The sequence below is a fragment of the Poromitra crassiceps genome (assembly GCF_964638095.1).
Source record: "Poromitra crassiceps genome assembly, chromosome: 16".
Classification (NCBI taxonomy): Eukaryota; Metazoa; Chordata; class Actinopteri; order Beryciformes; family Melamphaidae; genus Poromitra; species Poromitra crassiceps.
The window spans coordinates 10609503-10621982 of NC_139645.1; the positions used below are offsets into that span (position 1 = coordinate 10609503).

At 47.8% G+C, this 12480-nt stretch overlaps 1 protein-coding gene across 1 annotated transcript in view; it reads right to left on the reverse strand.

Moving 5' to 3' along the window:
• Positions 1 to 12480, reverse strand: part of LOC310790869 (C-myc promoter-binding protein-like) — a gene marked incomplete at its 3' end in the record, with an annotated part of 114135 nt that overhangs the window by 18101 nt on the left and 83554 nt on the right. The window contains exons 15-22 of the mRNA XM_083652575.1: positions 11781 to 11914; positions 11437 to 11569; positions 11087 to 11293; positions 9430 to 9558; positions 8147 to 8288; positions 5355 to 5483; positions 1699 to 1821; positions 1168 to 1317 (exon numbers count right to left, since the gene is read on the reverse strand). Coding sequence (XP_083508701.1) covers positions 1168 to 1317; positions 1699 to 1821; positions 5355 to 5483; positions 8147 to 8288; positions 9430 to 9558; positions 11087 to 11293; positions 11437 to 11569; positions 11781 to 11914 — 1147 coding nt within the window. The remainder of the gene's footprint in view (positions 1 to 1167; positions 1318 to 1698; positions 1822 to 5354; positions 5484 to 8146; positions 8289 to 9429; positions 9559 to 11086; positions 11294 to 11436; positions 11570 to 11780; positions 11915 to 12480) is intronic.

The window sequence follows — 12480 nt, forward strand, 5'->3', positions numbered from 1 at the left end:
AGATGGTTGTATTTTTGTGGAGGTGGACATCAGTCATCAGTCTAGCCAAGGCTACCCTGTGTTGTAGGCTGGAGAAAATTAAATGTGGCTCACAGTTTTTCTATGACACACCCAGTGTCAGAGAGAGAGAGAGAGACTGAGAGAGCGAGCAATAAAGCATCTTGAATTGAGAGAGAGAGACAGAGAGAGCAATAGACAGAGGCAGGGGATTGAGAGAGAGAGAGAGAGAGCAATAGACAAAGGCAGGGGATTGAGAGAGAGAGAGAGCAATAGACAAAGGCAGGGGATTGAGAGAGAGAGAGCGAGAGCAATAGACAGAGGAAGGGGATTGAGAGACAGAGCGAGAGAGAGAGCAATAGACAGAGTCAGGGGGTTGAGAGAGAGAGAGAGAGAGCAATAGACAGAGGCAGGGGATTGAGAGAGACAGCGAGAGAGAGAGCAATAGACAGAGTCAGGGGATTGAGAGAGAGAGAGAGAGAGAGAGAGAGAGAGAGCAATAGACAGAGTCAGGGGGTTGAGAGAGAGAGACATAGCGAGAGAGAGAGAGCAATAGACAGAGGCAGGGGATTGAGAGAACGAGAGAGAGAGCAATAGACAGAGGCAGGGGATTGAGAGAGAGAGAGAGAGAGAGAGAGAGAGAGAGAGAGAGAGAGCAATAGACAGAGTCAGGGGGTTGAGAGAGAGAGAGAGAGAGAGAGAGCAATAGACAGAGTCAGGGGGTTGAGAGAGAGAGAGATAGAGAGAGAGAGAGAGAGAGAGAGAGCAATAGACAGAGTCAGGGGGTTGAGAGAGAGAGAGAGAGAGAGAGAGAGAGAGCAATAGACAGAGTCAGGGGGTTGAGAGAGAGAGAGAGAGAGAGAGAGAGAGAGCAATAGACAGAGTCAGGGGGTTGAGAGAGAGAGAGAGAGAGAGAGAGAGAGCAATAGACAGAGTCAGGGGGTTGAGAGAGAGAGAGAGAGAGAGAGAGAGAGCAATAGACAGAGTCAGGGGGTTGAGAGAGAGAGAGAGAGAGAGAGAGAGAGAGCAATAGACAGAGTCAGGGGGTTGAGAGAGAGAGAGAGAGAGAGAGAGAGAGAGAGAGAGAGAGAGAGCAATAGACAGAGTCAGGGGGGTTGATGGATGAACCACCTGCCTCAGTGTCAGGGCCTGACAAGATGTTTATGGTACCTGTGCTGGCCGAGCCTTTGACCTTACAGGCTGTGACATCATAGGGACAGTTGCCGCGGACGATCCCGCGCGGCCTGAAGGAGGTGTGGAGCTCCATGTCCAGCTGAGGGAGGCAGTCTCCACTGCCCTTCGCACTCTCCGTCTCCGACACTACACACACAGGCACATGCACACACAGGCACACACACACACGCACACACACACACACACACATGGGCACACACACAGGCATGCATACAGGCACGCACACACACACACACAGGCACACACACACACAGGCACAGAGAACAAATTTGAAACAGGTCTTGAGCCTTGGACAAAGCACACAGCTTCAGATGTCAGATGCAGCGGTGCGCCTGAAGAGGTGGTGGAGGTGGAGATGACCGAGATGCTTTGATGTGCATGAGAAACCAAAGAAGAATGAATCAGTGGAGGGGAGAGGGCAACACCAGGGAGACAGAGCACGTTTAGCTTTAGCTTCTTTTTGATAGGTAGAAAAAAAGAGTCAAAGATATCAGACTGGTTACTGACAGGAGCTGCAGTCGCTCTCTCTCTTCTTGTCGTCTTTGTCGGGGGCGGGGTCCTGGGAGCCGGCGTCGCCTCTCCGCACCTCCTCTTTGGACAGCGAGTTGTAACCCAGATCTGATTGGTCGCCTGGGGAGCAGAGAGACAGACAGAAAGAGAGAGCGAGAGACACACAGAGAGACACAGAGAGAGAGAGAGAGACAGGAAGAGTAGTACCAGTTAGATACTGTCTGAAGCCACTGATATTTTAACAGAAATACACAACACAGTGTAGAGTAAATGTATGCAGAGGAATGATTTAAAAAGATAGAAAGATATTGACAAAAAATATAATTGGGAAAAAAGGAGTTGTAGACTAGCACATGCTTCAGCTGCTTCTTTTCACCGGACAGCGAGGAGTTTCACTGGCAGGACGTAGCTCGTGGGAGGATCACACTATTCCCCCCAGTTCCTCTCCCCCACCGAACAGGTGCCCTGACCGACCAGAGGCGGCGCTAGTGCAGCGAGAAGGACATGCACCCTTAATCCGACTTCCCACCGGCAGAAACGGCCAATAGGGATGGGACCGATCCGATCCAATATCGGTATCGGGTGCCGATATTGGCACTAATTCACAAATCGGATCGGAATCAGATTTTTATTTTTGCAATTCCAGCGCGGGCCGCACAGGCCGCTGGCCGTAATTTGCCCATGTATAATAGTATCCTTCTTTGCCTTGCATAATTTCTTAATTTTGTCTGCTTTTTGCAAGGTATATTTAAAAAAAAATCTTTAATTGGCCAAAACTTTGCCTATACTGTATATTCAAGAAAAATATTGGTATCGGCATAATATCGGTATCGGCAGATACAGTTTTTTTTAAAGAAAAACCAACACGCCTCACTGTTACACGACCCTTCTGCACATGACTCAATCTGCTGTACGCTTACATAAAAGCGGTGGGCGAGGAACGAGACCTGTGAGAGACACATGAAACATAAGAGGAGAGACTAGTGATGCTTTCTTTTCTTTCCATCTCCCGAGCTGTGGGAGAGGAGTCACTGCTGCAGGAGCAGAGGGGAGGAGTCACTGCTGCAGGAGCAGAGGGGAGGAGTCACTGTTGCAGGAGCAGAGGGGAGGAGTCACTGCTGCAGGAGCAGAGGGGAGGAGTCACTGCTGCAGGAGCAGAGGGGAGGAGTCACTGCTGCAGGAGCAGAGGGGAGGAGTCACTGTTGCAGGAGCAGAGGGGAGGAGTCACTGCTGCAGGAGCAGAGGGGAGGAGTCACTGCTGCAGGAGCAGAGGGGAGGAGTCACTGCTGCAGGAGCAGAGGGAAGGAGTCACTGCTGCAGGAGCAGAGGGGACTGCAGGAGCAGAGGGGAGGAGTCACTGCTGCAGGAGCAGAGGGGAGGAGTCACGGCTGCAGGAGCAGAGGGGAGGAGTCACTGCTGCAGGAGCAGAGGGGAGGAGGATCCCCTGCGGTGCACAGGGCGAGGAACTAACCGCCGCTGCACAACACGTAGTGATGAAGCCCACTGTTACAACTTGATGTTGGGGGAAAACTAGTGCGCCTACCTACCCCCCAACCCCAACATCACCTCTAACATCTCTCTCCAAAACAACCTCGTTTCTACAGGCAATTAGATTGGAGGATCATATAATAAGTAGAGCCCGACCGATATATCGGTCCACTGATATTATCGGCCGATATTGGCCGATAACCGATATATCGGTATCGGCCGATATGTTTCTCCGATATGCCGATATATATATGTTTTTGTATTTTTTAAGTCATAGACAACATGCTGTATATATTTGATCTTTTTTCTTAATTCAAGTTATATTTTATATTTGTGTTTCTGTATTTGTAGTTATCTATAATTATTAAATTGCCAGTTCAGTTTACTGTTTCATTGCATTGACGTCATTTTGGACAATAAAGTTTATTGATGAGCTGTAAAATATCCTGCCTACATTACATATCTCAAGTCATGTCAAGTCACATCTTTGTCAAGTGTTTGATATTTGAGGGATCATTGCAAAAACATTGTGTAATATAATGTGTAGATTTAATTTAAGAACATCGACCGATATATCGATATCGGATTTTTTTTTTACTCGCTAATATCGGCATCGGCCTGAAAAATCCAGTATCGGTCGGGCTCTAATAATAAGCAACGCACGGCACAAAACGAGGTCTCCACCCCACACTCTCCCCCCCGCCCCCGCCCCCGCCGCGCTATGAGCCGCCATTTCCCTTCCGTCGTCCTGCACGCAGGGTGCCATCATCATGGTGATTAAAAATGATTTCCATAATCAAAAAGAATGTGCCTCGGGGCGATAATTACTCTCCAGAATTGACATTGACAGTCAGATAACTCTGTGGTGGAGCCAGGAGTGAGAGTGAGGGAGAAGAGAGAGAGAGAGAGAGACAGAGATGAGTGGAGGGAGAGGTGCTGCTGCAGAACGCGATGTACTGGATGGAGAGAATGACAGATCACACACTAGACAGAGGGTGAAGTGACACGATCCGGGAGAGGTTTGCCAAAGAAAAATGTACAAAACGTAGGTAAGAAAGAGATGAAGAGTTGTAGACTAGGAGGATGGCTGCAAATGCACTACAACACGCAACACCGCAAACGCAGTGCAATTACAGTGAGCAATTTCAAAAACATGTACGGAAAAAAAAAATGCCAAAGCACATACACTACCAGTCAACAGTCTGGATCCACCTGATTGAATGTACTATGTTTCTCATTCTGTTCGAGTCATTAAAGGCTTAGGCTTAAATGTTGAAATCAATTAATAATTAATTAATAATTGAAATGTATGCATTTCTTTCCAAAGCCTTTGCCTTTGGAAAGAGCGAAGGGCTTAAAGAACCTAAAATATAAGATTTGGATTTGTTTTGATCACTGCGCACCTCCAATCGTGTTATTTCATAGTTTCGATGTCTTCACTATTATTCTAAAAAAAGAAGAATGCATGTCCAAACTTTTGACCGGTAGCGTGTATTAACAGGAAATGCTCTACAAATTCAAAAACATATGCAAACCACGATAGAAAATGCATCAGAAAAGCGCCGCATATCCAGTCATGTCAGGAGGATGTGGAACAGGCATTGAAATTGCATAGTTTGCGATGGTGCGGCGTCTTCCTCCGAATGAAACTGCTTCGTAGTGCGTTTGCCACCTGTCGATCTCTACAGCAGCTGACAGACAGAGACAGACAGGATGAACGGACAGACAGACAGGCAGGCAGACAGACAGAGAGGTTTACCTGGGTGGAGGGCGACCTCTCTGAGCTCAGCGCCCCCCAGTGGGCCCCTGGCGCCCGCGGCGCAGCCCCACCGGCCGACTGCATGCAAGGGCAACACAGGCAGGGCCAGAGTGAGGGGCGGGGTTTAGGGACAGAGCAGAGTGAGGGGCGGGGTTTAGGGACAGAGCAGAAACCAAACCAGGAAGACACACGGATGGAGAACGGGACGAAGGGAAGGCGGGAAACAGCAGCGCAGAGATGGAAGAGGAGGAGGAGGAGGACGAAGAGGTCGGCCGGTGAGTGGGACAAAATGAGGAAGGAGGGAGAAAACGTTATAAAAACAAAAACATGTCAGTGGGGGTGGGGGGTGGAGAAGATGGCTGCCCCGTGAAAGGTGGAGTCGAGCGGCAGCCATTTTTGGGTGTACCTGTGCTAGCTCTATCGTCAGTGGGCTCTAGTCTGGAGGAGTCAGAGGCGTAGGGGCCCTGCTCCGCCGGGTTAGTGTCAGCAGAACTATCCAGGCTGCCGTGACTCACGGCGTCCAGGTCGCTGCCATCTGCCCAAAGACAACAAGCCGTTAAAGGTGGAGGCTGGACGCCATTTCCCGCGAACCTGCGACCCTCATGTTATCTCTTATACAATTGGACATGGAGTTCAGGATTCAATACAACTACAATACAATGTAGATAATGTAATAAACATAAATTATATACAATGAATGATGCATGTAATAAATACAAGTTCAGTGACAAAAAAGTCTGACTGTGCAGAATTATCGTTATTTCTGAGACAGAAATATTTCTATTTCTATGTTTTCTACAATGTAAACAATTTAAAAATGTCATTACAAAGTGACGATAATAGAAGTTGGATGGAGAGCTTGTGAAACTGATGGCCAAGCGTCTCATTTGTGATTACTACAGCAGCGTAAAATGGAGCTAATATCACCATTTGTTTTTCTGCTCCACGATACGTATTTGCACACTTTTGTATCGCGCTATGAATTGTGATATATTGTTCCATCACTACTGGATGAGGTCTGTATCTCTTCTACAGGAAGCCACGGCTCGCAAACAGAATCAAAACACTGGACTCAGTTTCAGGAGCTCGATGCTTCCCCTACTGGTGAAAAGCGAGATCTGCAGGACAGGGACTGGCATGCAGGTGCTGGGTTTGCAGCCCGCTCACTCGCATGCGTACAGCAAATCACACACCTCAAGGCAGCTGTGCTTCACAGTTTGACTTAACGCTGTGACCGCTTTAGTCTTACAAAATAGTGGGCAGTGAGATTTTAATTTTCTGCGCCAGTGATAGAATGGTGTGAGGAGTTTAATACTGTAACAGTTCAGAAAATAGTGTATATTAGATCAGGGGTTTTCAAAGTCTGAGACTGTGGGCCTCCCCCAAGACAAAGCCTGGAAAAAGGAGCCTCCCTCGCTCAATTCCTGGATGCCTATGGGATCATGATTATGTTGTTTGATCCCATAGATACTCCGCAATTGAGCCAAGATAGCCTGATATTGCTGTTTGACATACTTAGTTCAGACGACACCAAATACATAGAAAAGTCTCTTTCTGATGGCATTTCTTAATTTCTGACTCTGGGACGGTTGGGATTAACTGACAAATTCCCCAAAACTACTGTATCTCTGAACTATGTTTTTAACCAAATGACACACATTTAGGCTATTCTATGTGATCTCCTTTTAAAAAACTAATATTTTCTTTCACTTCCATTCACAGAGCCTCCCCTGAAACTGCTTAGAGGCACCCTGGCGAGGCCCGCCTCCCACTTTGAAAACCTCTGTATTAGATCATTATCATTATCATCCTTCAGTTTGGTCTTGTATCAGAATCTATTTAGATTCTATTTAATCATGAATTTTAATTAGCTAGTCGAGCTTATTACAGATGTATCACAGCTGTTTCAAAGTATCCTATTGCCGCTGCCTGTCGCAGCAGTAAGTAGTGTTTTTTTCTTCGGCTGCTAGTTCAGCTGGTAGAGTGCTAAGACTGTGGATTATCAGCTTTCATTTGACATCTTGTTCCACCGACCACCGGGGGCAGTACTTTTGCAGCAATAGGGTTTTTTTCTAAACAGGTAACACCTGTACCAAAGAGCATGGAAGGAAAGAGACGACACTCCGGCCATTTTTGGAAACAGAATGCGCCTCGCAGTGGTCAGCTGCGGTAGCGCTGGCCCCTATAATCAGCCTCTCTAAACAGTAACTCAAAGGGAGTTGAACCTCGGGTCCTTTTCATTTGGTATTTATCTTGAAAAAACTAAACAAAGAAAACGAAAAATTTTGCTTAGTTTCCACAATATGGTTGTTGTTTTACATCCCTGCACTACACCACTTCAATCAAGATTTGCAGTACGCCCGGAAAAGATGTGAATCCCCAAAGTTTAGAGTGTTCTCCAGTTGAGTTACTGTTTAGAGAGGCTGATTATAGGGGCCAGCGCTACCGCAGCTGACCACTGCGAGCCTGTGCGAGGTTCTTTTGGCGCTGTCACGCTTCCAAAAATAAAAAATGGCGGAGGCTGCTGGGCGCTGATGTTGCAATGGGGCAATATGGAGCTGTCATTTCTTTCCATAAAAGTTCTTTGCCTGTACCTCAAATTGAGCAGTACAGTATGTCAATGTGTCTGCAGAACTTGGTGTGATTTCTGTCATTCTCAAAGCAGTTGTCTAACAGTGCATGCTGCACCAACAGATGCTACAAACAGGCAGCAACATGAGCGAGAAGATGCAACACCACTGAAGGATTTTCACCTTCATGGATGAAGACAAAAAAACGGACTCGTCTGACAGCCAGCAGGTCCACATGCTTGGAAAGCCTAGCAGAACAAAATGAAGTCTGGTCTGTTGCTCATATCCAGCTATTTCTTCATGTGTTCAGGACAGGTTCCAAAACTCTGTACAGAAAACAAGCTACTTTTGAGTCAGGTGGCTTTGGTTTTCAAGCCCTGATTCTCTAGTAAGTGGACTGGACAGTGTGAAGCTTGAAAAAAATTATAATAATTAAAAAAAAATGCAACAATGTCTGGAATACCATGGACATAATTATGTCATGTTAAAGTGTGGCTCGTTGCTGCTTCCTGTTTGTGCATCAGATCTTTTAAATCAACAAATCAACAAACAAACAAACAAACAAACAAACAAACACACGACAATTCAATCAGTCAATAACAAGACTCCTTCCCTTCCTCCTGGTTACCTGACAGCGGGCTTTGAGTGAAGGGGGTGTGTCTCCGCAGTGCCTGTTTGAACTGGGCCACGCCCAGCACCACGTTCCTCAGCTTCATCCACAGAAAGTAGCCTCCTCTGGTACTGGAAGGCCACGTGCTCTCCAACACCGCCTGGACAGAGGAGGAGGAGGAGGAGGAGGAGGAGGGGGGGGGCGCAGGCAGAGAGGGGAGAGGAAGATGAGGAAGGGATGGTAGAAGGGAAGATGAGACGATGAAGGAAATATATACGCCGCAGCCAATTTACTTCACAAGGCGTCAATTAAAAATGTTTTAATTCAAGTATTCAACTATTTTTTTTCTCTCCGCTCTGCGGTTATTATGCGGGTGACAGAACTTAATTTATTCCGTTTCAACTTCACAGTTTGACTCGAGTGCACTGAGATTGACCCAAACCCAGTTTCCACATAATGTCACACTCTCGTGCGAGTTGTTGATCAAAGGCGCCGCGCAGCAGGCGTCACCCACAGCAGCACTGGATCCACCTCATCACACTTAACACTCATTTCTTTGGTAGACAAGAGACGTTTTCTCTCTGCCCGTGACTAAAATACACTTCAGAAAAAACGATTTGGTATGCTGCGTGTGGGGCGGGCAGCAGAATGAAGAGGAGTGGGTTGACGATGCTGAAGAGCAGATGGCTGCTGCTCCTGCGTGAAGCTGGGAGGATTTGACCCGCAGGTGAAATGAGTCCAGCTTCCTACAGGATCCATCAGCCACGTTGTCATGACAACAGAAGACCAATAGATTGGCACATGGCCAGATGGATTTGCCGCGTGATCGTGATCTCGCAAATCCAGCTGCCACAAGGTGTACATATATATATATATATATATAATTTATTTTACAATTTTTTGGGGCTGTATTTCTACAGGCAGTCACTTCACTTCACTGGACACACTTTTTGTTTTTTACATACACTCACACAACTGCCTTGCTCAAAGGCAGGAGCTGTGAAAGCAGAGATAGGCTGCAAGCCATTTCATTATTGAAGCTGGAAGAGGAAGGTTCATTATCTGAGATCAGTTGCCTATTTAAATAAGGAATATTTTTTACACTTAATTCTTCACAGAATACCAGATCACAGAATAGCACTTTTAGTCTTACCGGGTACAGCGGACCTGCAAGAGGAACTAACTCTGCATCTCTATAGTTGAGGTGAATTCAGGCCATCATTGGAAGTTTTACAGTGTATCTTTATCAAACATGCATAATATCCTCGGCTTCATGGCAGTCAAAAGTGTGTGGTGTGCACCTTGTTGTAGTAGCCGTAGGTGATGGCGTTGGGGTGGACTCCGGCCTTCTTCATCTCAAACAGCACCCGCACCGCCAGGACCGGCTGGCCGTACTGACCGCACAGCTGCATCAGCACCCGGTAACACACCTGGAATGTCAGCCATGTTTTCATTCATGCTAGCAAATGCATTAGCTAACTAGAAGTGGACTCGGAGAGTGCATACCTGCGCCAAGGCCAATACTCTCCAGTCTGCTATCATATGCATATGATATGTGAGTCGGATCAGAACCCTGACCCTCTTTGGCCAGTCTGCTATCATATGCATATGATATGTGAGTCGGATCAGAACCCTGACCCTCCTTTGCGGAGGTATTGAACACTCAAGCCCAATTTATGCTTCGTCTGCCGACACTTTTGAAACGGTTGCCGACAGAAATGAGGACTTGAGTCGACACTTGCAAGTGTCGGCGAGCAGTGTCTGCTACCTGGTGAAATGTCTAGTGTCGCTGACTACGTCATAGTATCGCGCAAGTCTGATTGGCTATATAGACGGCACGCGCTTGACTTCCTTGTTTTGGTTGGGGTCCACCCGCTAGTTTTCGCTCGATTGAAATGAATGAACGTGTCCCCGCTATTTTTATCAGCCTGTCCTTGATGTATGACTTCGTGAAAATCACAAAGAACGTCGTGACCAATTTCCCAGAGAGAGAGGAGGTGAGTTGTGTGGTTGTGTGCTGTTTATATGCGGCTGCAGCCAAGTACGTTACATCTTGCCTCCAAGGTGGTTTCACTGTGCATTTCATTCCCTCTCTTCTCTTGGCTGTCTGCAGCTGCTTATAGCGTTCGAGTGTCACGTGACCGTTGAACTGAGGCGAACGTCCTCTGAAGTATAAATGCAACACCATGAGCGACACTTTCTTTTTCGTCTGCGACCATGTGCTGAGCGACACTTTATAATAAGTATAAATTAAGCTTTAATGTAAGGTGTTATTCCATATTGTTATTGTGATGACCCCTCCACCTGGGCATTAGGTGTCCCTCTTTTGCAGGTGCTGAATGGAGGGTGCAGCTGCATGAGCTACATCTGGACCAGGTGTGCTCTGCCCTATAAATAGCTCTCACCCTCTCTGGGGAGATCCCCTCTCACATAGGTTGAGGCCACGTCTCGTCATAGACGCTGGTTTAGCTGGCTCAGCCTGGCTGGGGGCGTGGTCAGGGTGGGGTAAAAAAACCCCGTTCTATCCATTCAGCAAAGTTAGAATTTAGCTGCTAGCCCAGCCCAGGCAGACACGATCTGGGATTTAACCCTCGCAGTAAACGCACATCTGAGCAGATGTCTTGTGTTCTGCTCTAGAACCCCCAAACATGTAGTTTAGAGCCGCAGCACCGTCTTTTGGTGAGTCAGCCCATGAGATATATGGGCGGTTTAACCCCACTCGCGCGCCAGCCGTGGTTGTTTGGAGACACTGGCGAGTGTGGTAAGTAGGCTGTTGTGCGGTTCTGAGTGAATGTAAGCAGATGTACTGAATGTCAAGTCGCTGATTTGTTCTCAGGGCGTGTTTGTGATTTTGTACACGGGTGAAATAATGTAAAAAAAAGTGACAGAAATGTAACTTAAAGATTACAGCATGTGTCTCGTGGTTTTAATTTGACCGGGTGTGAAACGGCCTCGTACCTCGTCGGGCGGCTGCAGCTTCTTGGCCTGCATCTTCCTGAGGACGTCGTAGGCCGTGCGCAGCGCCCGCACCTTGGAGTGACACACCTTGACGTAGGCGGGCAGGCAGATGAACCACAGGCCGTAGCAGTGGCGCAGCAGGCACTTGGACCACAGCTGGGGGACCGACGAGTACTTCTTGGCTATCTTCTGAGCAGTCTTGATCTCCTGCAGGATGAAACGGAGGGACGAGGGAAGAGGTCTTTCCTGGTTGATTCAAGCCCCATGCAGGATATGAGAGGAGCAATAGACTGTGTGTGTGTGTGTGTGTGCGTATGCGTGTGTGTGTGTGTGTGTGCGTGTGTGCTGACCTGCTTGGTGCGTCTGAACATGGGGGCGGGGCTTGTGGGACAGCTGTGGCGGGGAGCGAGGCGAGAGGAAAGAGTGCGCAGACCCTCCACAGGGTCGAACAGGTCCAGACTCAACACAGGGAAACCATCGTACCTGACGGACAAACACACACACACACACACACACACACACACACACACACACACACACACAAATATAATTTGGACGGAGAGCTTGTGAAATTGTGATGGTCAAGCCGTGATGCATTTCTCTGATCCACGATGAGCATTACCACATTTTTGCATAGCGATCTACAGTATTGTGTATTTCAATATATGGTCTCATCCGTAATGTGGGCGCTTACGTGTAGCAGAGCGGGTGCTCCTCCCCCTCTGGGAGGGGCAGCAGCTCCGGGGGCGTGATGAACACCGTGTGCTCGCTGCGCTGCGATTCATCAATCTCTATCAGCCTGCTCTCCTCTGGCCGCTCGCTGTCGACCTGGGACACAAAACACACACACACACACACACACACACACACACACACGACCGCTCATCTATTACAGCTGACACACCTTCCCACCTGGACCACGAGTATGGGCAGGTGAGAACTTCAACGGCCCTCCAGGTTTTATCCTCTTTATGATCAATATTCCAGTGTTTGCATAAGGAGGCGCTGTGACATGACATAAGACTATTCACCTTTCAAATATAGAATTTTGAAGCATCATAGTGACAGAAGCAGGAGGATCTGGCCTTCAAATAGAGCAAAGGTAACCAAAGAATACCGGGTGCTAATTTGTGGACAGCAGCAACAACAAAACATGGTGGTGTATTAACCCGATTAACACCGATTCCAAAGTGGACGCGATGCGAACGTGCGAGCGAACATCGGATTGTTTCGGGTTTTCCCAAATGAAGATGTCCTAACCTGCTCCGTGCGTCATAGAACAGGCTGAGCGTCGGCGACATGTCGCTTGTTTGACAAATCACTCGCCCTGGTTCTATTTTTGCGAAGGTTCACGCACGACTCCGCCTCCCGCCTACAGTACTAGGGGGGCGTCT